This window comes from Lytechinus pictus, chromosome 10 (genome assembly GCF_037042905.1).
Source record: "Lytechinus pictus isolate F3 Inbred chromosome 10, Lp3.0, whole genome shotgun sequence".
NCBI classification, from domain to species: Eukaryota; Metazoa; Echinodermata; class Echinoidea; order Temnopleuroida; family Toxopneustidae; genus Lytechinus; species Lytechinus pictus.
This window is the reverse complement of record NC_087254.1, coordinates 27,616,176-27,643,490: the sequence shown is the minus strand read 5'-3', so window position 1 is coordinate 27,643,490 and position 27,315 is coordinate 27,616,176. Positions and strand designations below refer to the sequence as shown.

General features: G+C 36.5%; 2 protein-coding genes across 3 annotated transcripts in view; one reads left to right on the top strand and one right to left on the bottom strand.

Annotated features, from left to right (window-relative positions):
• Positions 1-16,433, top strand: part of LOC129269396 (fibropellin-1) — a 32,527-nt gene extending 16,094 nt beyond the window's left edge. Inside the window, exons 14-28 of one of the 2 annotated variants that reach the window (XM_054906888.2) lie at positions 4,122-4,235; positions 4,559-4,672; positions 5,868-5,981; positions 6,834-6,947; positions 8,626-8,739; positions 9,220-9,333; positions 9,963-10,076; positions 10,417-10,530; positions 11,917-12,030; positions 12,667-12,780; positions 13,054-13,167; positions 13,675-13,788; positions 14,145-14,273; positions 14,885-15,083; positions 15,721-16,433. In XM_054906888.2, the coding sequence (XP_054762863.1) occupies positions 4,122-4,235; positions 4,559-4,672; positions 5,868-5,981; positions 6,834-6,947; positions 8,626-8,739; positions 9,220-9,333; positions 9,963-10,076; positions 10,417-10,530; positions 11,917-12,030; positions 12,667-12,780; positions 13,054-13,167; positions 13,675-13,788; positions 14,145-14,273; positions 14,885-15,083; positions 15,721-15,781 (1,757 nt within the window). In that variant the 3' untranslated portion in view covers positions 15,782-16,433. The remainder of the gene's footprint in view (positions 1-4,121; positions 4,236-4,558; positions 4,673-5,867; positions 5,982-6,833; positions 6,948-8,625; positions 8,740-9,219; positions 9,334-9,962; positions 10,077-10,416; positions 10,531-11,916; positions 12,031-12,666; positions 12,781-13,053; positions 13,168-13,674; positions 13,789-14,144; positions 14,274-14,884; positions 15,084-15,720) is intronic. The other variant, XM_054906889.2, reaches the window with a different exon arrangement.
• Positions 16,434-20,460: 4,027 nt separating this feature from the next.
• The window catches only part of LOC129270424 (fibropellin-1-like), a 50,045-nt gene continuing 43,190 nt past the window's right edge, over positions 20,461-27,315 (bottom strand). Inside the window, exons 18-20 of the mRNA XM_064105708.1 lie at positions 26,761-26,889; positions 21,751-21,955; positions 20,461-20,550 (exon numbers count right to left, since the gene is read on the bottom strand). Of these exons, the coding sequence (XP_063961778.1) occupies positions 20,493-20,550; positions 21,751-21,955; positions 26,761-26,889 (392 nt within the window). The 3' untranslated portion in view covers positions 20,461-20,492. The remainder of the gene's footprint in view (positions 20,551-21,750; positions 21,956-26,760; positions 26,890-27,315) is intronic.

Sequence of the window (27,315 nt, the reverse complement as noted above, 5' to 3'; positions counted from 1 at the left end):
CTGTACCCAGTCTGTACCCCATTTGAAACGTATCGTATCAGTTTGCACAGGCGCACATCGAGTTGACTGTTGTGAGTGGGTTTGAATTTTGAGGGTGTGTGGTTGTGTGTGCTTTAGGTGTAGGCGGTGTCTGCTGTGGATGTTACATATATTGAATGCTGTATAACGTGATGAGAATTGATTTTTTTTATCAAGGACACGATGTTAAAATAGCCTGAATGATGGTAGTTTACTAGGTATTTGATATGGAGTCCACTTACTGCGTATTAATTCCTTCCTTTGAAACTCTGCTTCTATATAACAACAGAATCCTTTATAGAATATTCTGAATAGAGGGTTTTTTATTCAAACTGTCTCTAACTAAACCTTTTACCCCAACCAATACTGGCATTAGCAGGAAATCTAATCTAGAGCCCAATCTATTCTCTCTGGTGTCGGAAGGTGTCACCTTTATAAGACAGGAGTGATGGCAAACTATGAAAGGTACGACCTCTAGTTATGTATTTGTTAATGAATAGAAATCATATTTTAATGGAAATTATGGATAGATTCAACCAATTCCCAATTGGCTGAAAATAAACAAGAACAGATCGATTTTATAACATCTTGCTTTTACAGTTTTAAAGGGGCAGTGTTGAAATAAGGATAATCCTTAAACTCTACCTGGATGGGTTTCATCTACATTTATCTTCTGCAAAATTTGTCAGGTGTTATAAATATTCATAACTTCAATTGATTGAGAAGCACAGTTGGCTAGCTGTTACTCTGGTTACTGTCGGATAACAACAATATGTCATTAATTATAACTCTTTCTGTAAGATCATAAATGTATCAAATATTTCACCCAAGAGTTATCTGGCATTTTATTTCAAGTTGATATTGAGTGCAGTATTGTTCTTTCATGTAAACCTGAAAATTGATCCAACCAGAAAATAACTTTAAAATTACAAACAAATAATGACTTTCAGGTTATAGAATATTGATTGACTGGTAAATTAGCGAAAGTGTGTTATATCTTTATGTGATCATTTGAAATAATTCGCAAAAAATGTGACGCTAAACAATGATTTACTACGCAGAGACAACGAGCTGTGAATCCGACCCGTGCCAAAATGGTGCAACCTGTACTGTGGACTCAAGTGATAACTATTCCTGTGCTTGTGGGTCTGGCTTCCGAGGACTTAACTGTGAAGTTGGTGAGCTATGAAAAATTCCCTTCGTTTCTTTTTAATTCAATATGACTTTGTTTAGACGTATTTGTTAACATTGAACATGTCATTAATCATTATGCAACGAATCCGTGACACAATCCTTAACTTGCGCATATATCTTTTTCTTCGCGGAGGCTTTCACTTCTTTGCCGGAGTTTTTCTTTATTTGTCTATCTGTTGAGATGCCATCTATTGTGAAAGTGTTTAGTTTGCATGATATTAGAACATTAGACATCTATCAGCCCAGTGTTTTTTTCATATCACCCGAATCATGTATTAAGTAGAAAGCAAAGTTTATTCCATGAACATCTTAGCTATTGCTGTACTTACCATGACAATGTAGCAATTTCTTCGAAATACAGAATTCATCCTATGCCTCTTTTCTCATCTTGTTTCTTTGTCATTCTATAATCTACATGCAATTCTGTTTTTATGGGTAAACATAACATTGTCACTGCCGCACCTTTTTATCAGTTAGAATGAAATCTTGACCGGCTGATTGCATAACTATTTGTACGCAGATACAAACGAATGCCTTTCGAACCCATGCCTTAACGGTGCAACCTGCAGCGATCTCCCAGATGGATATCAGTGCATCTGTCCACCTGGATACGAAGGGGTGCGCTGTGAAATCGGTGAGCCATTAAACCTACTGCCCAGTATTCTTAAGTAGGTTAGATAAAAACTGTGGTCCAAAGTCGTGGTTTAACTGGATAGCAAATTGTACCAAAATCATTACAATAGAGGTTAATGGAACCAGCCCATTTGACACTGAAATAACTGTCCTGGAAGGAAGAGGCAGTACAGAAGAGCACAGCAAACATATAGCATACAATTTAAACAATTTTTTGAAAAATATGCTTCACATTGTAGCACCATTGTCTACGTTAAACCCGACTTAGAATATGGGCCACTCTCAATTATAGCGCATTATTTTGATAATCGACAAACTGCTAACCCTTAGGCCATGTGTTTTCATTTCGCTCACTCTTTTGAGAAATGCGCACCTATCGGGATAAAAGTAGTCAGATGTTGAGTTAATTGTTCTCTCTACACAAAAATATGCATTGCCGAAATGATATGACAAATCTTAATCATTTTAAATGGCATGGAAAATGAAGGGAGCTGGACCTTTGAATACCACCCACATACTTAAAAAAAATCTATAAATTTCATACCATTTTAAAAAGTACTCGAGATTTCTTTCAGATTAATAAAAACATATGAACTCCTATTTATTTCTTATTTTCCATTATTGTACACAATCATAACTAAAATAAATGTGGATATATGTAATATGATATAACTGCTTCATTGTATATAGACAACAAAACTTCCACAACCTTTATACCAACGTTATAAAGATTAAATAGTAGTGCAACACTCGATAGTATTATACAATGCCTACTCCTATAGCCATCGACCATTCTTAAAGTAAGTGTATCATGATTCGATTGCCAATGAGCTCATACTCAAAAGAATGACATATCTTCAACTGATTTTTGAAGAGACATTGTATGAAAGCACCATTCCATGTCTAATTAAGTAAGAATATATGTTTTTTTCTTCTAGATGTAAACGAATGTGCTTCGATTCCGTGTGCTAATGGAGCAACATGCGTGGAGGCAATCGACTCATACACGTGCATATGTCCGCAAGGGTTCACAGGAGTGCGGTGTGAAACAGGTAGCACCATGAAACCCTTAATGACATGCTATATCCAAATCACAACTTGTATCTAATGTTCTAAAGCAATGCGTTTCGAGTAGATGCTTTATTTATTGCCTTTGCGCTTAACGGTGTAGAATGTCTGAAATGATGTGATCCCTTCCCAAGTTAACAGCGATTTGTCCTATTAAAATTTGGTACCAGTTTGTAATATGTGGCAATGTAAATCATTTTTTCAGAAGTGCAATTCATTTCTTAAGGCCTAATTTACCACACTCCACGCATGGAATTCAAACAGTGACATGAAATACATATATTTTGTCGTATTTTTTACTCTGCCAGTTTACACTTTGACAAAACATTTTGGCCTCAAAAATCCCACCGGATCTTCAGATAGGTTAAGTTTAAATGTGTGTACATATATGTATAGACACAGGCCGACCTACAAAAAATAGTCGTTTCCCTTTATTTGAACTAAATTGTTAAATTAAAGGTTTAGATATGACCCTCTATGCTAGAAGAGTGAATATTTGATATTGATGAATGTCTTCCTGAATGTGTGTGTGTGCAGCTTGTAGAGACCCAGTTTGTGTTCATCTCCTTTTTTGTATGAAAGTGAATGTTGTGTTGTGCCGTGTGCCTCTGTTTAAGCTCACACTAATTACACCTTGCTTATTGAGGGACAGTTTTCGAGGACATTTTATTTTGCAAACAATATCACGCAAACGTTAATTTAGATTAGTTGGGAAAAGGTTTTCCCTTCACCTTAATAATATAAACTGATAACGTAATGAAATGGGAATTCAAATATTTATTTAACAAATCAAAATCATGGGACTATTTAAACTCGATATATCTCTTTTGCAACAAAAATGGGATATCATACAATGGACCAGTAGTGGTAAAACTTCCTAAATCGTTAAAAATGTTTTGAAATAGAATAACCCTCACTTCAACGATGCACCTCTATGTTCACACTAACTCATCTTCATCATGATTTACCTTGAACTGTGATCACTATATTCATTCAATGTATTGCTTGCATGTTGTGAATATAAATTTTCACGTTTGTTGAATGTTTTGTAAAACCTATTAAACCTTAGAGATCTACGAATCGACCATTCCTTTCACCACCCTCACAAATAATACTTTCTCCACCAGTATTTTTTAAATGCAACTTTGTTGCTGGTTGTAATCTTGTGCCTTAATTAAATATTCATGTCTTCTTGGCTTTCTATTTAGATATCGATGAATGTGCAAGCGCACCTTGTCAGAACGGTGGTACATGCACGGACCAAGTGAACGGATACATCTGCACATGCGCACCGGGTTTTGAAGGAACAAACTGCGAGACAGGTAAGGATTGATTATATTGAATTCGAAGGTGTTTCGCTTGAAAGTCGCTTGGACTTCTAGTTATTTCAAAGATAGTTATATATCGAAGTGTCCATACAAATACCCATATCAGTTTATTCAATAACCTTTTTTTTTCTTTGGCCGAGATGTCGAATTTAGATAATAATATGAACATTTGTAATGCTGACATGTGACAAATTGTGTCCTTTTGAACTAATATGAGAAGAAATATAGTCCCTGTAATTGTATTTTATGAATCGTGTATTCATGAGACTGGACGAGGCTCCTAACTCTGGGAATATGGATTTATTTTCACTCTGTAGATACCGATGAATGCGCTTCATTCCCCTGCCAGAATGGTGCCACATGCACAGATCAGGTCAACGGATATGTATGTACATGCCTTCCAGGCTATACAGGAACACACTGCGAAACAGGTAAGATAGCCTTCCAGATGTGAAGCAGAATAACAATATTGTTTTTAATTCAGATAAGAAAAAAAGGTTGGCGGTCCTCACAAATATAGGTGTCCTGTTTATATTTGATTGCTACTAAAATGTATGATTTAGGGAAGATTGTATTAATGCTGGTTGTCATTTGAGAAAGGTCATGATGGGGATTTGAAACTAAGGCCTTCACATTTGTATCAAAACTGATTATATACATGTATATTTCCTCAATTCTTAAAGGACAAGTCCACCCCAACAAAAAGTTGATTTGAAAAAAAGGAAAAAAAATCCATCAAGCAAAACACTGAAAATTTCATCCAAATCGGATGTAAAATAAGAAAGTTATGACATTTTAAGCTTTCGCTTAATTTCACAAAACAGTTATATGCACATCCTGGTCGGTATGCAAATTGGCAAACTGATGATGTCACCCACTCACTATTTCTTTTGTATTTTATTATATGAAATATGAAATTTTCTCATTTTCTCCTTTCAAGTGAAACAAAGTTTTATTTCTCCCTGAACATGTGGAATTACCATTATTTTAACAGTTTATGGTTAAGTTAAGTTGGTCCTTATTGTCAAATCTGTAAAAATTGAAATATTATATTATTCAAACAATAAAAACCAAAAGAAATAGTGAGTGATGGACAACATCGACTCTCTCATTTGCATATCGCTGAGTTGTGCATTAACTGTTTTGTGAAAAATAAGCGAAACTTAAAAATGTCATAACTTATTATACATCCGATTTCAATGAAATTTGCAGCGTTATGTTTGTTTGATTTTTCTCTATCGAGTCAAATCAACAATTTTCTGGGGTGGACTTGACCTTTAAAGATCGTTACATCCCGAAGAGGTGAGGTTAAGTTGAATTTGGAGAACCCGCCAGGGAATTATTAGTTTGCAATATAATGTCCACGTTTTATCACACAACGTAGTATGTATTAATGCTTGGTTGTATCTTTAACGCCCCCTTTTACTATTATTATTATCATCAATGATTTTCCTTTAAGATAGCAAAACAGTTAAGAATGCTACTTTTGCAGCATTGTCATCAGATCAGGAAATATTAGTCTCATGGCGTTCATTGTCAGTGTGACGTTCAAATTCATTGGTTCCAGTAAGTAGTATATTACTGTTGGGAATTCACATTTGTTTTCCCACATTTCCTTTGTTTCAGATATTGACGAATGTGCCTCAGCTCCTTGTCAAAATGGTGGTACGTGTGTCGACCAAGTCAATGGATATGTATGCCAGTGCGCACCCGGCTACTTTGGCGTAAACTGTGAAACAGGTAATTGTGCAGTCCTAAGTAAAAGACTTATTGATTTGTTTGTATTAAAAAATGGAACCATTAAAAGCTTCCAGTGATAAAGAACGAAGCACTTTCTTCGAAACATAAATACCAATCATATGCATTCTACATGGGTTATGTAATATGGTTACCGAAATCTTAAGTCCCCCCCCCCCCCCAAAAAAAAAAAAAAAAAAAAAAAAAAAAACTTTTGTCAGGAAAATATAATCGTTCTAACTGGTGAACTTTCATTCCAACGGGTTTCTACTAAAAATCAGGATGGTGATTTCAAGAATTTGGGACATATAGGCAGATGCATTGAGGTGTCGTGGTGGTCGTTGTGGAATTGATAAATCAACGCTTCGATCCGCAAGGGGTTCAATCCGTCCCTCGGATAGGACGTTAAATGGAGGCCCCGTGTAGAGGAGAGTCACCACCTTTGCACGTTAATAACCCACTGCACTATTCGTATAAGAGTAGGGGGAAACCCCGGTGTAGTGGTCCACCTGCATTCCCCCCCAATCAGTTATATGGGAGGAGAGACCTGCGGGTCATAGTGATTCAGTTCGCTTTTCGCCTCCCAGGCACAGGTGACGCCAAACAAATAATAATAATAAAATAATAAATCCCAACACCAACACTCGCATATTTGGCAAAACGTTTATCTAAATTTGCCACTACCAACCATCCTGAGTGGTTTGGTAAATGGTTAAAAGGACATGGTTACGGGAATGCTTTATCAGGGTAGTTTTCTAAGACCTGCGTATATAATGTGGCAGGATTAGCAGGAACGGTGGAGGTATCAAAGTTGTTGTTCTGAAATTGAATCAATAAACTGCTTCTATTTGATAGATCGCGATGAGTGTGCCTCTGCTCCCTGCCTGAATGGAGGTGGTTGTACAGATGTCGTCAATGGATATGTTTGTACTTGCCTACCTGGATGGGAAGGAATCAACTGTGAAATTAGTGAGTGCCCTTTCTTCCGTTTTATCTCATCACACGTACGTTAATCCCTCCAACTCAGTGTAAAAGTGAGCGGAGCTAAATCGGCCTTTCGCGCCTAGCAACCTTTTAACATCGTTTTACTCTTCAAAATATCTGCGATATTAAAATCCTAAAATCCAATGGAATCGTTGAAATTTAGTAAGGCTATTAATGTTATCAGATACATTGACTATCGGTGTACCAACATTTTACCGAATTTACAAGCAAGTATGGGTACGAATTCGAATTTTCAGTCCTTTTGATGAGTGATACAAAGTGCCAAATTTGAGGAAAATATTGCTTAAATTTGATATAACATCTCAAAATCCTTATTTCTGATATCTAACAATTTTCAATTAAGAAAAAATCTTAGTACATTTGATAGAATTTACCCGAACTGATGATGTTGGTAGATTAATGCTCCAGTGTTTTTTAGGAAACGGCAGGCCTCGAAATCTTTTTTTTTTGGTTACTTTTCTCATTTTATTGTGTAAAGGATGCATAACAATAAATCTTAGAGTGAAGCAATCCATGTTAGATTACCTTTCCATGATGAGTTTCGTTATGAAGAGAAAAGTAAGTTAATTAACACGTGAGTCGCAGAATGATAACTTTTACCGTGCGCAGACAGACTGATGGCCGAGTCTGTAGGTCCGGATAATCCAGTCCCATGCTGGTGTTACGTGGTATAGTCCACGTACCTTTTCCCCTTGCGATGACCACTGCAGATTTAGTGCTTAATTTTAATAATTGATTTGTGATATTGAGTTTATCGATATTCAAAAAAATGCTTGGAATATACCTGTCACATATACATTATTTCATTTTCGAAAGTTACTATTTATTTTCTGAATTACCAAAAGTCAAAATTGGGCCAAGAATAAGAATGTGTAACAATTGTCAAGGTTTGTGGAATATTGGTTTGCCCAATTTCAGTAACCCACTGTAACCCACACAAACTATAGGACAGTTCTGTATTTTGTACAAAATTACTCCCCTGCCCCTTCCATAAATATCAAGCCGACCTCCATGATTTGTTAAATTCAAAGCAATAGCCATATTTAATAACATCGCAGACGTTTCTTGAGAATGGGCAAAACATCCTAACAGGCGTTGCTCACAAGGTTGCAAGGCGAGAAGGCCTTAAATGGTGCGCTCCGCTGAGTTGATTCATTGGCTAGCCTATAGGCGGTTAAAGTACGTGCCCAGCTGACTTGTTTATCTCAATCCATGCTTTCGAATTCGAATAATTGAAATAGGTAAACGGCAATAACCAACAATGAAGCACTAATATTGCAATTAATGTCGAAGATCAAAAGCATTGGACCTGTTTATGAAACGTAGGTGACGCCATACTAGAGAGACTGTTGAAATGGCAATATTTGACAAGTTTGAGAAGGTGACATTGTATGTAAATGAATAAACTTTCCTTGCAGGATTGCCCTAGCTTTATTTTGTATTTTGCATTTTACAACATTAATACGAACTACATAAAGTGACCAGTAAAATCGTTTGATTGAACCAAAGGGATCAGGCTGCATCCAAGCACAAATTTAGAAATTATGCACCCATTAAGCAGGCAAGAATTTTTTGCGTTGATGGCATCTAACATGGGATTTGAAAAGAAAATCATCATCGTAAACGACCTATTCCTTTCCAGACACCGATGAGTGTGCGAGCGACCCCTGTCAAAACGGTGCTCAATGTATTGACCAGGTCAATGGCTACCTCTGCTTCTGTCTTCCTGGATTCTCTGGCATTCACTGCGAATTTGGTAAGTATTATCATACACAATTGCCATGAATCGTACAACTAAAATTCATTCGTGACATCATACTAGTACTAGGACAATAAGAGCCCAAGCACTTATTGAATATGTATATTATTTATTCAATGTTGAAGTTTGTTCATGCTTTTATTTAAATTGAATTGATTTATCATGTAATTATTTGTATTATGTTGAAGAATGAAAAATAAATTGAATTGAATTTTGGTAAGATCGTATCTAGTTGTACAAACTTAATTGTGTAGGTGTCTGTGGTTAGACGATTCCTCTCTGAAATGTTCAAGCATTAAATGAAATGTATTTTAATCATATCATGAAGGCATTGTATTCTGAATTGTACGGTGTTTGAATATTTTAATGCAAGCACTCTACTAATATTCCTAAGCATTTTCAGCATCCAATTTTACAAGCGCCCATGATTTATCATATTAACGTATTTAATGGTCAACATTTTTTTTTAATCTCAAGATATTGACGAGTGTGCCAGTACCCCATGTCTCAACGGTGGACAGTGTATCAACAGAATTAACCTCTACGAGTGTGTATGTGCTCCTGGCTACACTGGTGTCAACTGTCAAATCAGTAAGCAGACAAAACCACACGACAAAGCTACGAAATGGCTGCACTAGAAGGGGAAGAATATATCCACTTTCCCCCTATTTTCATCGATATCTTTCCCGATTTCTTACCTAGGCTCTTTTGGAAGACAGTGATTATTTTCTTATTAAACTGGCCACTCCCTAACCCCAAACTGATCTGCTTATCGAATTCGCTATAGCAGTCAACTCCTCTCCCATTTTGCCCTTCTACGTGTCAATGAAAAATTGAAGTTAACATGTTTGTACATTTCTTAATTTTATCTCAAATAATTTTGATATTCATATTTTACCCCAGTATGTATGTATCAATGCTATGCCAACATTCCCCATGATAAAATACAAACACTAGATTATTTTTGTTTGAATTATGAAACTTAGTAATTAATTTGATAAGAAGATTGAAATCAATAGATTCATATTGACTATAGCATGTGTGTCATTTTACGAACATTTCGGAAACCATGAATTTTCAACGGCATCGAGCCGTTCTCCATAGTGGGTTCAAACAACTATTTTGAAAGTATGATTAGTTTGCCGGACGATGTAGAGCTTTCATACAAAAACAGCAACCATAGAACCTTCTTATCGTTTCTTTTAATTTTGTTTCTACAGATATTGACGAATGCCAGTCAGATCCTTGTGAAAATGGCGGAACGTGTTTCGATGGAGTTAACCGCTACACATGTAATTGCGCACCAGGTTACACCGGCGCAAATTGCGAAACTGGTAAGACACCACCACGACTCTCTATTTAACTTTTTTTTTGACTCGCTATTTAACTTGAATAAGTATGGACAAAAACTGAGAAATCAAGAAATATGCAAATTCAGTTTCGATCGTAATTCTGCGTGTTATCCATCACACCTGTTTTGAAAGACTTTTTAAATGTTTTTAGACTTACTATATATAAATGAAGTTCACGAATAACAGTACATTAACAACGGAATTAGCGACAATAACGGTGAAATCCATAATGATGAAGATGATGTGATAAGTATAGTGGAATATGAATTAGACATGGTCGATTACAATCATGTAAATAATGTAATAATTCCCTCTATTACAGAAATCGACGAGTGTGCATCAGCGCCTTGTTTGAACGGAGGAACTTGTGTTGAGATGGTTAACGGATACACTTGTCAGTGTGCAGCGGGATACACTGGGGTTATCTGCCAGACTGGTAATGTATTCTCTGAGAGCCTAACGCTTATACGACTTGGAAATGGAAACGATATTTTGAACTAACAAAAAAAAAAACACTAGCTTTTCTCATTGGAATCCTGATAAATCATCAGCAGATTGACTTTAGGAACTTGTTTCGAAAGGCAAATGTGCCACCAGTTGCACATGATATAAATCAACGTATCCATTATAACGTTTGAAAATTAAGCATCAATAAGTTATATGCAGCGGATCCCTTATTCATTGATGATGTGTGGTACAAAAGTGTAAATTGATTGCATGTGAATGCTTGTTCGAATGTGTGAATCTTAGGATGCACGTGTGAGCTATTCGTTACTTGTGAAACTGAGGAAAAAAATGAAGTCGCCCTTATTGTAGAACATTAATGTTCTTCATTTGTCATATTGGAAAGATGGCACTGTCATTCAATGGTTAGCATTTTATGTGAAACGATTACAAGTCATTAACCAGAGTAACACATGTGTTTTACGTGGAAGTCGAAACGTATCGTGAGTCATCTTGTGTCTTCTGTAACGCACATGTTCTTGTCCTTGGTATTTCGTTCAGACCTTCAATTCGGCGTAACAAGCTAATGATGTCATTGTCAATGTCAATTGTAAACTTCTTGTTATATAGCATGTTTTTCCGATTACTATTTATTGGTTCTTTTAAAGAGCGAAAATCAGCTTGTCAAGCCATGTATTTTAGCAAAATAATGTAAGACCATTGCTCTTTTCCTTTTCTAATTCGTTTGTGGAATTTCGTGAAATAACGATAATTGCCACATTATATATGGAGGTCATTTTCAAAGAAAGACTATTCAATTTTTTCTCCACATATAATATAATCAAATACGAAGTGCATGTAATACTTAAAAAAATGATATACAAGTTTAAAAAACCCCAAAATTGAATAAGTTTGATGTGCCTGGATCCATGTATAAAATACTCGACAATATTGCCTTTCGCTTTTGATTACTTCACTCATAATCTGTTTCCCATTTGTCAATAATATGATTGTGAATGTGTATGTGTATATGTGCATTTTCATAATTGCCTATTAGTTCGGCGTAACTTTTCTTATATTAACTGCTAATTCAGTTTAATCATTATGGTTAAAAAAATATGAGAAATTTTATATATTAATTCCATGCTGATTCTTTTGCAGAAGACAGCCTACATGTTGTGCGAGAAACAGCACGTACCTTTAATTGTATTATCACGCACCTATTGTATAATGCTGTTTTTCGTAAACGTCTATATTGTTTTATAATGCCTGTATTTGGGATGGGACATGTTACGGGACCCAAATGTTGCAGAGTGCCCCTGCCATGATAGGTATCGGACATTTACTTATTTGCTTCTTACTTGTATTTATTCCTCAGATATTGACGAATGTGCCAGCGACCCTTGCCAGAATGGCGGTGCTTGTACCGATATGGTTAATGGATATCTTTGTACCTGTGTACCCGGGTTCACTGGCAGTGACTGTGAGATTAGTAAGTAATTAATAATAACTTCAAACTGATAAATATTGTCAACTTTCTTTTCGAATTTCACCAAGCCATACGTCATAGAGTAAGAATATTTTCAAAGAAAGACCTTGTACAATATTTATCCACAAAGCATATAAGTATATGGAAAATTATCTGATACATTGCATACAATATTATACTTGTAAAGAATACGCAATTTCAACAAGCTTGATGTGACTCGATCTATCAAGATATCTAATCAAAATATATAATGAATTATCTTCTGCTGATATTTCAATTTCTTTTTAACTGATGAAAAAATAATTATGATAGTCTTATAAACACCGAGTTGAAAAGGTATAACATTTATCATATAAACTAACATAAGCAGTAACGAAATTTCACAAGAAGAAAGTTGAGAGAAATATGAATGGTGAATTAAGAAGTCGGTCAACCTTTAAGAACACCTTCAAAATCAGTTGGAGACGCTGTTTAACGATTGTGAGTTGGTGCGTGTGAAGAGTGTTGCAGAGCTTACTATGACTAGATAGAGAACGATGGAACCGGATCGGGTGCCCTTTTAAAGATAGCGCGTGCTATATCGAATCTTATAGATTTCCATAGTCCCTTAGATGTATAATATTTCTTTTTTTTCATTAGACATCGACGAGTGTGCAAGCGATCCCTGCCAGAATGGTGGAACTTGTGTGGATGGTGTCAATGGTTTTGTCTGCCAGTGCCCTCCGAACTACACCGGGACCTATTGCGAGATCTGTAAGTAAAAGCCATCTAGGTTTGAAATTGTTTAAAAAAACATTAATTTCTCATTTGCTATTTCCCTAAATTATGTACAGGCTTTTAACAAATGTCATGGTATTTCCAGCTTCATTTTCAAATATATATCTACTCCAATTTAATTTTGTTCAAGGGATCATAGATGCATTTTTTGTAATTTCAACAATTACTTAACCAAACTTATATATTCTTAATGCATTTTCACTACGTGACCCGTGGTTATTTCCCTATTCCTCATTCTATTCTGTGTAGCACTTGATGCATGCAGGAGTTTGCCCTGTCAGAATGGCGCTACGTGCGTAAATGTTGGAGCTAACTATATCTGCGAATGCCCTGTCGGATTTGCCGGACAAAACTGTGAAATTGGTAAGTAGATATTACACAGGTTAATCCCAGGAGGGTTGCTGTACAAAAAAATAAATTAAAAAGTGCACCGTTCTCGAAGATGACCTTTCCACATGATTTCTCTTGTACAATAGGTGATTGAATAACGCTTCTACAAAGTCAAAGTTGTGCTGTCATTAAGCTCTCTCGTATCTTGCAGAACAGAGCATAAGTTGCTGGCATTATTTTTTTATCATAGGTGCTTTGACAAATCACGCTTTAACTATTAATGCTATATGTCGGAATGAATATAAAGTGTCCTTTCCTGATCCTAATTCTATTTCTGACTGAACAGACCCCCAACAGGCCTACTTGAAATTTAGAAAACCTTGATTATTAAGTATATTTGAAATGAAAAAGTATCATTTTAGTAGGCTAATTCATATGTAGGGAATGTAAAGAATTTGTACGTAGTACTTGATTATGGCATTGCCCTAATAAATTCATAAATTGTATATTTATGATAGAAACACACGTTTCATCTTGCAGATATCAACGAGTGTGCCAGTCTTCCATGCCAGAATGGTGGTGTTTGTATTGATGGCATTGCCATGTACACGTGCCAGTGCCCCCTCGGATACGCTGGTGTCAACTGCGAAGAAGGTAATTGATGACCACCAATTTTTGCATTCACCCACGATTAAAAAGAAGAAATCTGATTTCTTAAAGAGGGAGATTTAAAAGGGAATATAAGTGCAAAGAAAAATAAGTGTAGAAACGAGTTCTGGGTCGTTTAACACTATTTCACTCATATTGTCAAATTGAGAAAAAAAGATGACTTCACCATTAGTCATCTTGCCCCCCCCCCCCCAACATTCCCGACCCCGACCCTATCAACATACCTTAGAATGGCCGCCTGTCCCTTATCGATCAGCATTTTGAAGTTGGTCAAATTCGTGATTAAATCGGCGTTGATGCCTAACACCAAAATTATAATTTATTACTGTTTTGTTTTTCAGTTGGTTTCTGTGATTTGGAGGGTGTATGGTACAACGAGTGCAACGATCAGATCACTATTACAAAGACGTCCACAGGCATGATGCTTGGAGATTACATGACAGCCAACGAACGTGAACTTGGATACGCAGGTAAATACCTCTTATAACAGTTGGTGAGGGGGTAGATCCGGATAAGAACTAGAGGTGTTGTCTCATGGACGTTGCAAAATAAGCATGGCGTAATATTGGAAACGTCAACCCCAGTATTCTTGAGTATTCAATAGCCAGATGAGTTTTATGTCACATCAAGTTGGTTGGTCATAAAAAGGTTCCCTGTATATTCCAGGAGTCGAAGTTATGGTGTAACTTTGCAGCATAGTTGGGATGTCTTCTGAAGAAACTGATATGAGCGAGGTGTTACCTGTCAAGAAAGGTTTTGATCATGGCGATATAAAACTCTATTTATTATAGACTTATTCTTTAATTATTTACTTCGGTGTCAATCTGTGTTGTCACCCTCGGAAAGGTTTGGAACTCTTGTAATTTTCCCATTTGTTTTTATTTCAATTTTCATAGTTGGGCCTAAATATCCACTATAAAAAGACAAATCCTATTCGGATTATTTTACAAAATAGTATCCTTTTGTTTATTTGTTCATTTTTTTACATTTGAGGATTTACTGTTCATAAAGAATGATTTATTTCCTAGCCTTGGCATTTGTAATGTGCTGGTGAATTCGCGATTTTTTTTTTTCATTTTAGCACCAACCGTCGTGGTCGGGTACGCGAGCAACAACTACGACTTCCCATCATTCGGTTTTACGGTAGTCCGTGATAACGGTCAATCAACTACCAGCTGGACCGGCCAATGCCATCTATGTGATGGAGAGGAGGTTCTGTACACCACTTGGATCAATACAAACATGGTCAGCACATGCCAGGAAATCAAGAAATCAAATATGTGAGTACATTCATTAGTTTTATTTTGTAATCGTTTGTTCGTCCATCCATCCATCATCCCGGCATCCATCCATCCATGCCTTCGTATCTTGGTTCATATGTAAATGTCGTCATTTATTCGCTTAAGCATCTATTCACCCATTCAATTTCCATTCAATTCTACTGTGCCTATGTTTTTAAAGAAAATGATCAGAACCATCATTTCGGACAAAGAAAACAATAACCGCAACCATTCTCATTGAACGGGTGGCCGTACGCAATGAGGGGGTTGGGGCAAGATATATTTCCCCAGAAATTGTGAAAGTTGACATCTTTTTAGTTATCATTTGCACAAAATTCAGCAAAAGTGTGCACAAAATCCTATTTCATTTTAGAAAATGCAAAAACAGCAAAATCCGATTGCTTTGCTCCCTTGCTTTCGAGATCATTCAAATATCAGGTATGCATCCTGCCCCACACCCCCCGAAAAAATGCGTTCGACAATGATATGTATAAATTGCGAAATTTCACAAAATTGATAAGCAAATGCTGACGTCAAAATATGACATGAAATTAAGCCTCATTAGCAATATTAATGTGTTCTGTGAAATAGTATTCTTTTATCAAATTTATCTTTAAAAAAATATTTATTTGTGCAGGGTTGGACAAGACAAATGGACTCGTTATGAACAGAGTATTGCGCCTCAACCTGATATGTAGGAGCAGCGTCTTCATCCAGAACATGTGTTGTAAATTTGTTTGAAAAGTACTAATATCTTTTATCGAAACCTATGCACCTAAAAGAAAACTTATAAAACGATATACACTAAAAAATATATTGTTATATCATCGCTAGGAAATTATATTCTTCAACATAGCATTTTTTGCTGTATAAAAGATTTTTTTACAATATCTTGTGAAGAATAATTATCAAAGAATGAAATTCGATATTGGAATTGTAATTATCGCTGGGAAAGTCTATTTTTAAACATTGACATTTTTGCTCTATGAAATATTTTTAAAATATCTTGAAAATAATGATCAATGACAAAACTCTTCGTATTTAAATAATTTCGTCATATCCAGATTGTTTTCTTCGAATTTTTATTCTTTTATTTGAAAATCGTTTTACTTGTTCATATTCCATCCTATAGATCTAACATACTGTCTACTTGTATTTTAGTTTTTCATATATGTATATATATCGACTTTATAGTGTCAACGTACCATCTAAAATAAATTTGATCATGTTTTTATAAAAGTATGTCGAAAATAAAATATGTGAATGTCTGATTTATATGCACTGCTTGTTTCTATACTTCTATCGTTTTTTTAATAAAATGCTGCGATGATCAAACATTGATGCAACGTATGAACATTGTCTGATTTTTTATTTTAGATTTAATAGGTCGTCATACGATTAGTATGTATACTAATAGCACGTTTTCGCACAACGAGGCAGAACAAATCCAAGAACACAGTAATGTATTGACATTGCCCGTTAAACGACAGCTGGTAGGTCTTTGTCGAACCGTAATAGCAAATCGTCCTCAGTTTCGGAACTGACGAAAAAGTTGCAAATATGCCATTTGTCCAGAGTCCAGGATAAAACTGCTGTTTTGATTCACTAATTGCCGACAAAGACTTTTTGGTTATTCATTGTCATGAAGGGCATTTGACTATACATTTTCTTTGTTCTTAAAATCGTTCTGCGTCACGGTGCAAAAAGTTCCTAATATTGTATGAGAACATACCTGACATTGCGACCGGACATTCAGGTTTCCTACAATCACTGGCGGATCCAGCCCCCTCTTTTTGAAAGGCACAATAAAAATGTGTAATGTAAAAATGCCGTTAAAACAGAAATGTGCCCCCCTCTTTGAAATGTCCCCCCCCCTCTTTGAAATGTCCTTATTTTTGGTTGAAAACTTTGTTTTCCTCTGGAAAAAGTGCCCTCCTACCCTTTGGAAAACCCCGGATCCGCCCCTGCCTACAAATCATGTTATTGACATTATTATGACTTGTTCTTATTGGGATACCTTTCGATACAAATGTTTTGTGTTTGTAAGGTTTGTAAAATAAGAGGGGCCTGATTGGAGGATGGAGATATATATTAGAGAATTGTGTTTGAGTGAGACAGAGATAGCATGTATTTGTGAAAGAGGGATTGGGGAGAAACGAACATGGAGAGAGGAGCGAGAGATTCGGGCAATTTATGTTTAATATTTGAGCATTGCGCACCAATTAACTGTCAAGTATACGATGTCAATAAGCCAACACTATAAATACGATGGGTCCTAGAGTTTGCAAATTGTATGTCATAAAGAAGGTGCTTCAGTAATACAAACACATTAAGACCTTACCCGAGGCCCCGACCAACCAGTCTTAACCCTTTGTTTTATATGAACCTGCGGGGAAAGAGGGGGGGGGGTTGTAATTACAGTTGGGATGCCATTCTCGCCTGCAAAGCACGTAAATTTGAGTTTTTTCTCTCGTGTTTTTGTAATACCGGGCGATGTACACATCCCTCACCGTGAAAATGGCAAATTTTGTGAATTCTTTTACCGTAAAAAAAATCGGGAAAAAGGAGTAGAATTTAACCTGTTACGATAATCATGGTGAGACAACACGGGAAAAATCATTCAGGTTACTTTGAGATTAGATCATTCGCTTAGCGTCCATTTGTAAAGTCCATGTACGAATTTGGTGTCCACCTTGCGGGCAGTGCCGCCGGGATATGATATATGCAAATGATTAAGTTTACTCGTTTGTGACAAACACAGACCACAACAAATGCTGGTTTTAACCATTTTAAATCTTTAATTAAAATCCAGTGGCTTATTCAACCCACATACCCGAATGAATATCTTAAGATAGTAAAGTATGAAGCACTAAACCCTGAAAATAATGAGTACTGCTCGGAGATGATTCTACAATAATAACAAACTACACAAATCTTTAAGATCGTTAAGATGAATTATAACTGAAATTCACAAAATGAAGAATAAAATAATGTACAGAGGGTGCAAACGTAGATTAGAAAAGGAATCGTGGTTTTCCGCTTGAAGGAAAACATAGCTCACTGCCTCTTTAAAATTAAGGAGTCCATTTGTATGCTCAGTGTGCAAACGTCTTCACACCGTTAATTATTCCACTGATTATTTTCTTAAAGCCCTCTATTTGAATCGATAAACATTCTCGCTGCAGAATTTCAGTGTGAGAGTATCTTCATGAGCATTTCAAACCACATCATATAGTATTTTATGGGCGTATTATGTCAACAAACTGAACACACGGCAACCTTTCTTGCAGGGCGACTATCTTAAATGGTTTTTAACTTTCGAAAGGGTCGCATCCGATAAGGCACATGTGCCCCACCGTTAGATGGAATAGTTCAGTAATCTCTGTGGGTCGTGCGAGGAACAATATTTCCCGTCCCAACTGGAACACACAACAAAGCAAAGAATGCACACTTAACCTAGAGTGTATGATACCCTTAAATACCTCTGTTTACAATGTAATAATTATCATTCACAACCTATTTTTTAAATAAGTATACTTTCCCAATTTGGGTATAGCTTGAAAGATCAATGTAGTACAAATAATTTTACTTTGATAGAAACAATGTAAAGAAATATTATACGACATGTGCAGCTGTTTAGTAAAGTCCGTCTCGGTTGATTCGAAAAAAAGTTAATTTTCTTTTATAGTTATGAGTTTCATATGTAATTTAAAGTATAGGCATGCGGGAACTGTGTGTCATAATACTTTATCCATAAAAGCAATTCATTAAAAAAATCATTTCGCAGGTCACAGAATGAAAAGGTAAAATAAAAAAGGTCTAGTGTTAACATACTATGCATATGTTTTTTTTACACAGCAGTCGGCTTGCATACCACTGTTTTAAAATTCCCTCTAACATTATATGACATTAAAATTGAAAATCTCACATGTAGGCTACTTTTTATTTTACATTCTAAATTACAGATAATATAGGATAGACATATATTGATATGAACTCACTGTACACTACATTAATGCTTTCTCAAATGTACATTCTTACAACACAATTTCTACTCATCATGAACTAAAGTCAATGAAATCACATTCACTGTTAGATTGAGCAACTTACAAGTGTGAACCACGTTTTCACATCTTCCCCTGTATGAACACACCATCGAGGTGTCCACACTAAAATTATCATTTTTATCTTCAAATAACAGTGTGAATCACATTATTCATACAGTCACTAAATTAAGCCTTTCAAAACCACCCATTTTAAAAATAAATCGGTGGTTTTTTTAAAACCATTTTAAGAAATGTACGCGTGTACGTTCATTGGAGTGGTTGTACATCCATTCGAGTGGTTGTACATCCACTCGAGTAGTTGAACATCTACTCGAATGAATGAACAACTACTTCCGTGAGGGGGTCTCGATAACGAGTCTAGCTCTCTGATTGGATAAAACTCTTCAATCACTCACTCTGAGTGAGTGAATGAATGACGGCTTGTGGCATAAACGGTCCGTCATAGACCTGCGTCCAAAAGTAAAAAACACCACACGCGTTTTGTACAGCAATATATTTGACTGCCCCCCCCCCCGGGCTAGCAGTAGTTGTATTAGATCCATGATCTATTCACGTTAGCAAGATTCTTGCTCATTATGGTTACACATGTAGCATTGAAAATTATATAATGGTACATGTAATTCATTGATTATAATCGTATTATATGAGATAAATATCCTCACTAATGTATCTATTTAATTATCTAATTTGTAAAAGTATGCATGCAATTTCTCAATATCGTAAGCACACATAGATATACACTAATAACCTGTTAAATCTAGGATGTTACATAGCGAAAGTGACAACTGTTACAATATGCGAGATTTCAAAAGACTTACACGAGACATACAATTGTTTTGAAGTTAAATGCATGGAACAATTGCCAATTAGTTGCAATTCTTCCAAAAGAACAATCTTGCTTAAATTATAATCTGTTAATTTTTTTTTTATAATGAAACAGATTTTGAAAAGAGAAAATATAAAATGAAAAAAGTCCTCATGTGATAACTTTCAATTATATACAATAACTCTAGACAGATAATAAGCAGTTTACCTGTACAGATCTCCCAAATTTCCCCTTCCCGCTGAAAAAACAGCATCACCAGATTAGATTACAATACGAAGCACCCTTGTATAACGATACGTATGTAATAAAAAAAACTATTAAAATATAGAATATAAGTATTTATATTATAACGTCAGTCATACACCAGTATATTTATAAATGTCTTTAGTAACACGTTTGGAAGCATTTTCTGTTGATTTATGCCGTTTACTCTTACCGTTTTACTCTTTTCTCTAATGATACAAGCCTAAACATGCTAAAGAAAAAGTTTTCTGTTTCTTTGCGTCCTCTCAAGATCTAAGATTCCTGAGGTGCTCGAAGCTGTTGGTAGCGAGTCCATTCATCTTGGCCGATTCTGCAAAACAATATGTAATTTTTAATTTGGATTGGTCTGATTTGGTTTTATGTTTACCAGATAGAGCAATAGAAAAAAAAATACACAGCGAAAACCACAAATGAAAATGCTAATACGATTTGAATAGTAAACAAGGGATGTGGATGAATGACCTTTATCTGAGCCATTGTTGCAATGGCTGTGTCCTCTATAAAGGTCCGTAGACTCTAGTTAGAGGGTGGATGAAATGCAAAATTTATGCAATGTATTATAAATATCAATAGATTAGTTCCTATGATTTCAGGAAAATGTAATTAAAAAGTCTATACACAAAGAAACTGTAATTGGGCGATTCCATACGTGTCGTACGGGACATTTTGACAACAATTTTTAGTTTCCAAGCCGAATGCTTGAGAAATAAAATGTTCTTTTTTGTCAGTGATAAAGCTATAGTAGGTAGTCATGTGAAAAACTAATAACCAACACAAACAATTGATTACGGGTAAATTATAGGGGAAAATATTGTGTGTCGTACGACACGCAACATTTTGAGCTCTAATTCACCTATAGACAACATATTTTTGTTGGTTGTCAGTTTTTTGCATGTCTACCCAGTAATACTTTAATATTGCCACAAAACAAATTGAAGTTCTTCGTTCGTTTGGACAGCAGGTTGAAAAATTTTGTGAAAAAGGCTGATTTTCTAGCATGGAATCGCCCAATTATTGGTGAAAGTTTGCCTAAAATCCATCTAATAATAAAAGAGTTATGAAATGTGAGGTCATATGGAAGCAGTTTCCGATCCATCACGTAATATACATTTTATACCCCCCCCCCCTTTTAAGGGAACCTGATGAATGGGGAAAATGTATTTTATAAGAGGCATTTAATGTGTCAGATGACATGTTCACCACAAAATGAAAGTATTTTTATTTTCTTTTTTTTTATAATAGAAATTGACGTTTTTTCTCACATGACATATGGAGGAGCTGCTCGTCTGTGACGTCACAAAATAAAAAAGTTAAAATATTCATAACCTCTTCAAAATCTCAACGCTATTTTTTCTTCTATTCATTCATTTATCTTTTAAAACTAATTTATAGTCACACTGAGCATGTCCTTTATACTGATCAGGCGCAAACAAATATTGTGTAACACATCTTTGCCAATGTCAGCCAATAAGATGCCCTTGATGATAATTATGGAACCTTGTTAGCTTACCTTGTTGCTAGATGAATTTCGTCGCATGTGCTAACGGCTTGAGTGTTGATCCAAGTTGAGTAGAGGATCTCTTGCCCATCGCAGACCTGACACTGTCCAGTCCAGCAGGTAGTAGATCTGCCAAAGTCTCGGACCAGGGTAAGACCGAAGGTCGGAATAGGATACTCTCCAGTCAACACCGAATACCCGAAGGCAAGACTAATGTCTGCAGGCAAGATTGTGACGAAAAGAACATACACAAATAAAATGCTACGAAATATACATGTATGGTTTTTAAGAAAATGTATGAGGAACACACCGCAAAACAGTTTCAATGCTTATCAACTCATAACTTTTAAACGATATTTCTTTTCTCGTGTCGACGCCATGAATGATAATGTGGATCGAATGATTTGCTGAAGACCAATGACTAGTTCGAGAGACAAGTCATGGACAGTAAAAACGCTGTTTAAAACTTTATACAACGCTGTTCAATATATGAACTATACAGAAGTTATTAATCATACATTTGATAGTGCTATTATAAGGCCGACTGTATATTGATTGATTCTAGTGCTCTTTTTCTGAATTTATGGAAACTCCCAACGATCTGCTGTCCTGGCCCACCAATTTACTTCCGACGAAAACTTCTGAATGAATTGCATTTTCAAAAGAACTGGTGCGTCTTAAAAAGATTATGCGTCGTGTTTGCGAAAATACGTTATATATTTATGTATATATATATATATTTTCTCTCTATCTACTTCTCCTACTGTCTTCTTTCGTTTCCCCTTTATGACGTATCCTTTTCGTCATCCTTTGTGCGCTTTTGCTCACTGCTTGGATACCGCGCATTTTTATGATGCATTATTTTGACGCAATCTAATAAATTTGTCATAACTTGACAAAGCCCTATGGGCGAAAATTCGTTAAAATATTACTGTCCACGGAGTTTTTATACTTTTCTTTGTTTGAACCTATTTATAATCACCGAGCAGATCATTTGACTATATTTGATATCTGGAATTTCTGCAAATTACCAACACCACCACCATGCGTCAACCTAGTGTGTTATTACAGGGGATAAGAAGAAACCTGAACAATTTTCTAAATGTCTATGATGGAGCAACCCACACCAGTGCTTTCTATCTTGCAATGTCTACTCTTGCAAAAACAAGGTTTTGCAGCCACAGAGATTTTGTTTCTATTTGCCTGCGACGGGGTGTCGTTCCTGTCGGATATCGCATTACTACCCGCCCCTGTCTTGGAAGGATTAGTAACCACACTATCACCTTCAATCTTCAACAATGTTCTCGCAGACTTATGAGACTGTCGCTTCAATCTTTCAAACGTGAGATCCAGCACCATTCCTCAAGGATGTATGAGAGACACAGTGAGCTGCAGAACATGTGCACTGACCACCAATTATCTTCGATAAGGAACTACATCCATGAGTGCAACGGTAAATATTACACTTGTCTTCTTTCGTACAAGAAAAGGAAATTAACATCATTATTGCACATGAATAAGAGGAGGAATATTGTTGGTGATGATGCTGACGACCGTGAGCGTAATCACAATAGCTCATATAACCGTCATCAGGACTTAAGAGAAGAGAATGAGATGAACAGATGTGACACTTGTGATGATCCGAATGTGATTGCCGAACCTAGGCCTACTGTTGTTGATGATGATGCTTCTACTAGGAGTAAGAGTCTTGTGGTAACCATTCCCGAGGATCTCCCATTGACTGACGGAGAACGGGCACTTCTGTCAAGGGGTCTCACGTTTGTTCCAAGACAAAAGTTAGTTGATGAATTTGAGCTACGACGAGACTTTGAAAGCTTCGCACGTCGGATGAGACTGAAGGCTCATTTTGCTAAAGATAAAGAGGAAGAATCACAACCAGTCAGCAACGTAATGACTCCTCCTACATTTGAATCACTACAACCTAAGCGTTCATCTTGGACTCATCTGGAGGGACAAAATGCTAATCTGGATCTTTTCATCGATAAGTGTAGAAGTGACCTCGGTGCTCTCAACATGAACTCTCGGCACACTTGTTCCAACATGACCGAGTCTGAACAGGATGCTCTTAAATCACTACGTAACAACAACTCATACGTCATAAAACCAGCGGACAAGGGTGGGGCAGTTGTTGTCTGGCGGCGTGACTTGTACATCAGTGAAGCTCAGCGACAGCTCAACAATACTGAGTTTTACCAGAGAGTCGAAAAAGATCTCACAGAAGAGCATCAGAAGAAAGTAAAAGACACCATTGATGACCTTGTTGAGAATGAAGCCCTTCCTCCTTCTGCACGCAACCTTTGCCAAAGGAATCCTCACAGCCCTGTATTCTACCTCCTGCCCAAAATTCACAAGGAGGGTAACCCTGGCAGACCGATAGTTTCAACGATAGGTTGCCCTACTGAGCTAATAAGTAAATACCTGGATGGCATTTTCACACCTATCGTATCTATGCTCAAGACGTACGTCAAGGACTCTTCAGATGCCCTTCGTATTTTGGAATCTGTCACACTCCCAGCCGACGGAGACCGGTATCTCTTTACGATGGATGTTGCTTCGTTATACACCAATATCCCCATGGAAGAGGGTCTGCGTGCCATACAGCATTTCCTAAGGAAGTTTCCATCAGATGATCGTCCCGATGACCCAACCATCCTTCGACTTACTGAACTCGTACTTAAGTTATCATCCTTCCAGTTCGAAGATGAATTCTATGTACAAAAGAAAGGTGTGGCTATGGGCACAAAAATGGGTCCTTCTTATGCATGTCTCTTTGTGGGCTTCGTAGAAGAGGAACTTCTCAACAACTACCAAGGTCCTAAGCCACTCCTGCTGAAGAGATACATTGATGACTTCGTTGGTGTTGCAACATGCTCTATGGAAGATTTGACTTCCTTCATTGAGTATTTCAATAACTACCATCCATCCCTTCGATTCACGCATAATATATCAGATCAGACTGTCCCTTTCTTGGATATCAACCTTCGTATTGAGGGCACTGGCATTACCACCAGCGTACACTACAAGAAGACCGATGCGCACTGTTACCTGAACTATGAATCATCACATCCACCCAACTGCAAACGGTCGATACCTTATTCTCAAATGACAAGACTTCGCCGATTGTGCAGCAGCGATGATGATTACCTTGACAAAGCGAAGGAAATGATCTCTTTCTTTCGCAGAAGGGGTTACCCGGAAGATGTTATCGCAAGTGCTGTACGCAATGCCTCCAAGTTGACACGTCAGCAAGCTCTTCAGGAGAGAACTCGTCAAAAAACCAAGAGGGTACCTCTAGTGATGACTTACCACCCCCAGACAGTCAAACTCGTCTCCAACGTCATGAGCAATACCTCTATCCTTGAAAGAGACCCTGAAGTGAAGAGGATATTCAACGAACCACCCATTGTTGCCTACAAAAAAGACAAGAGTTTGAGGGACTTACTCGTTCACTCCAGAATGAAACCACTTGCAGTCAATCAATCCCAGCGGCAAGGAACAACATCTTGCAGGAGACGTAGGTGCAACACGTGCCGTTTTGTTTCTGATTGCACTTTGCTGAAGGGGCCGAATGGCACGTGGGAAATAAGGGAAGATTTTACCTGTACCACCACCAACCTGATTTATGCCATCGTCTGCTCTCGCTGTGACTTGATCTATATCGGGGAAACCAAGCGTAGGATGGCCGACAGAGCTACTGAACACCTAAGGTCCGTTAGACTCAACACTCAAGGTCTTCCTGTGGCCCGTCACTTCAATTTGCCTGGACACACCATAGATGATATGAAGATCTTCGGAATTCTATCTTGCAAAGGAAGTGATGAGGACAGAAAGCTTTTGGAAGAGAAGATTATCCATCGCCTTGGATGTCTCCAACCCAATGGACTCAATGTTTCTTTCCACTCATTTCGTCTGACGTAGATATTTCTTTTCTTCTTCTTTTTCTTTCTTTTTATTTTTCTTTTACCCACTCTTCCTTTCTTTCCTTTTCTCTTTCCTTTTCTTTTTCCTTCTCTTTTTTCTTTCTTTCTCCCCTATCTCCCTCCTTCTCACCCGCTCTTTCTTTCTTTCTTTCTTTCTCTCTCAATGTTTCTTTCCACTCATTTCGTTTGACGTGGATATTTGTTTTCTTCTTTTTTTATTTTTCTTTTACCTTCTCTTCCTTGTCTTTCTTTCCTGTTCTCTTTCTTTTTCTTTTTTCTTCTCTCTTTTTTTCTTTTTTTCTTTCTTGCTTATCTCCCTCCTTCTCACCCACTCTCTCTTCTTCTTTCTCTCACGCGCTCTCTCTCATTTTCTCTCTATCTACTTCTCCTACTGTCTTCTTTCGTTTCCCCTTTATGACGTATCCTTTTCGTCATCCTTTGTGCGCTTTTGCTCACTGCTTGGATACCGCGCATTTTTATGATGCATTATTTTGACGCAATCTAATAAATTTGTCATAACTTGACAAAGCTCTATGGGCGAAAATTCGTTAAAATATTACTGTCCACGGAGTTTTTATACTTTTCTTTGTTTGAACCTATTTATAATCTCCGAGCAGATCATTTGACTATATATATATATATATATATATATATATACATATATATAGCTAAAGCGATCGCTCAAATCTTTATATTGTTAAGTCACACTGCACCAGGAGGCCCAATGTTATTTGTAATAATGAAACAAAATATCTCTAACCCTAAATAAAAAAAATCATTCTGTAAGTGGTTCATGATAATTTTGATTGGATATATATTATTCCCGTTGAAGCGAGTGTGAATTATGATTTCTGATTATTCATTGTGTGAAAAGTAGACGAATATGGATTGCTGAGCATGTGACGTAATAAAACAAAATATAAAAGTCTTTAATAATGTTCTTCTCTGACTGACTTCTCCAAAATGTTCATTGATAGATTTGTCTCATTTTTGTGATTGTATTTAGAACTTGAAACTCACTTGAAATTTAGGCATGAGAGAGAGAGAGAGAGAGAGCACTTTTGTGTAAATACACACTAACCTGTCACTCCAGCAAGTATGTGGCCTCGTGTACGGTAGGTTCCAAAAATGACACCTGTTGCGGTCTTTTGAAGGGTGAATTGGTCATTGCGGCTATTGTACCATACCCCCTCAAGATCACACAGTGTATCTTGGCAAAATTAAAAAGAAAGGAAAAAAAAACATAACAAAATGCTGGTCAACAACCACAAGCAAATACAGTTCGACCAAACTGACATTACGTTTTGAGCAACAGATAACTGATACCCAATCATATCCACACACATTTCCATAATATATACAACAATACCAATCTATTTTCTACATAAATAGGACATCTCGTATCAAAATATAGAATATCATTTAAAACTGCATATGGTTATCAAGGCATAAACATATCCTCTTCCTTATTCCGGATTCTTCCATATAAACTAAGGGAACATACCTATCTTACACTATTTAAAGACAAGTTACAGCGCTAGCTGTTGTTTCAAATCTGTGAAATTATCACATTTTACTTTCGTTACGGAGGCTGGCTGTGGATAAAATGTTCCAAATAATAATGCTTTACCCACCT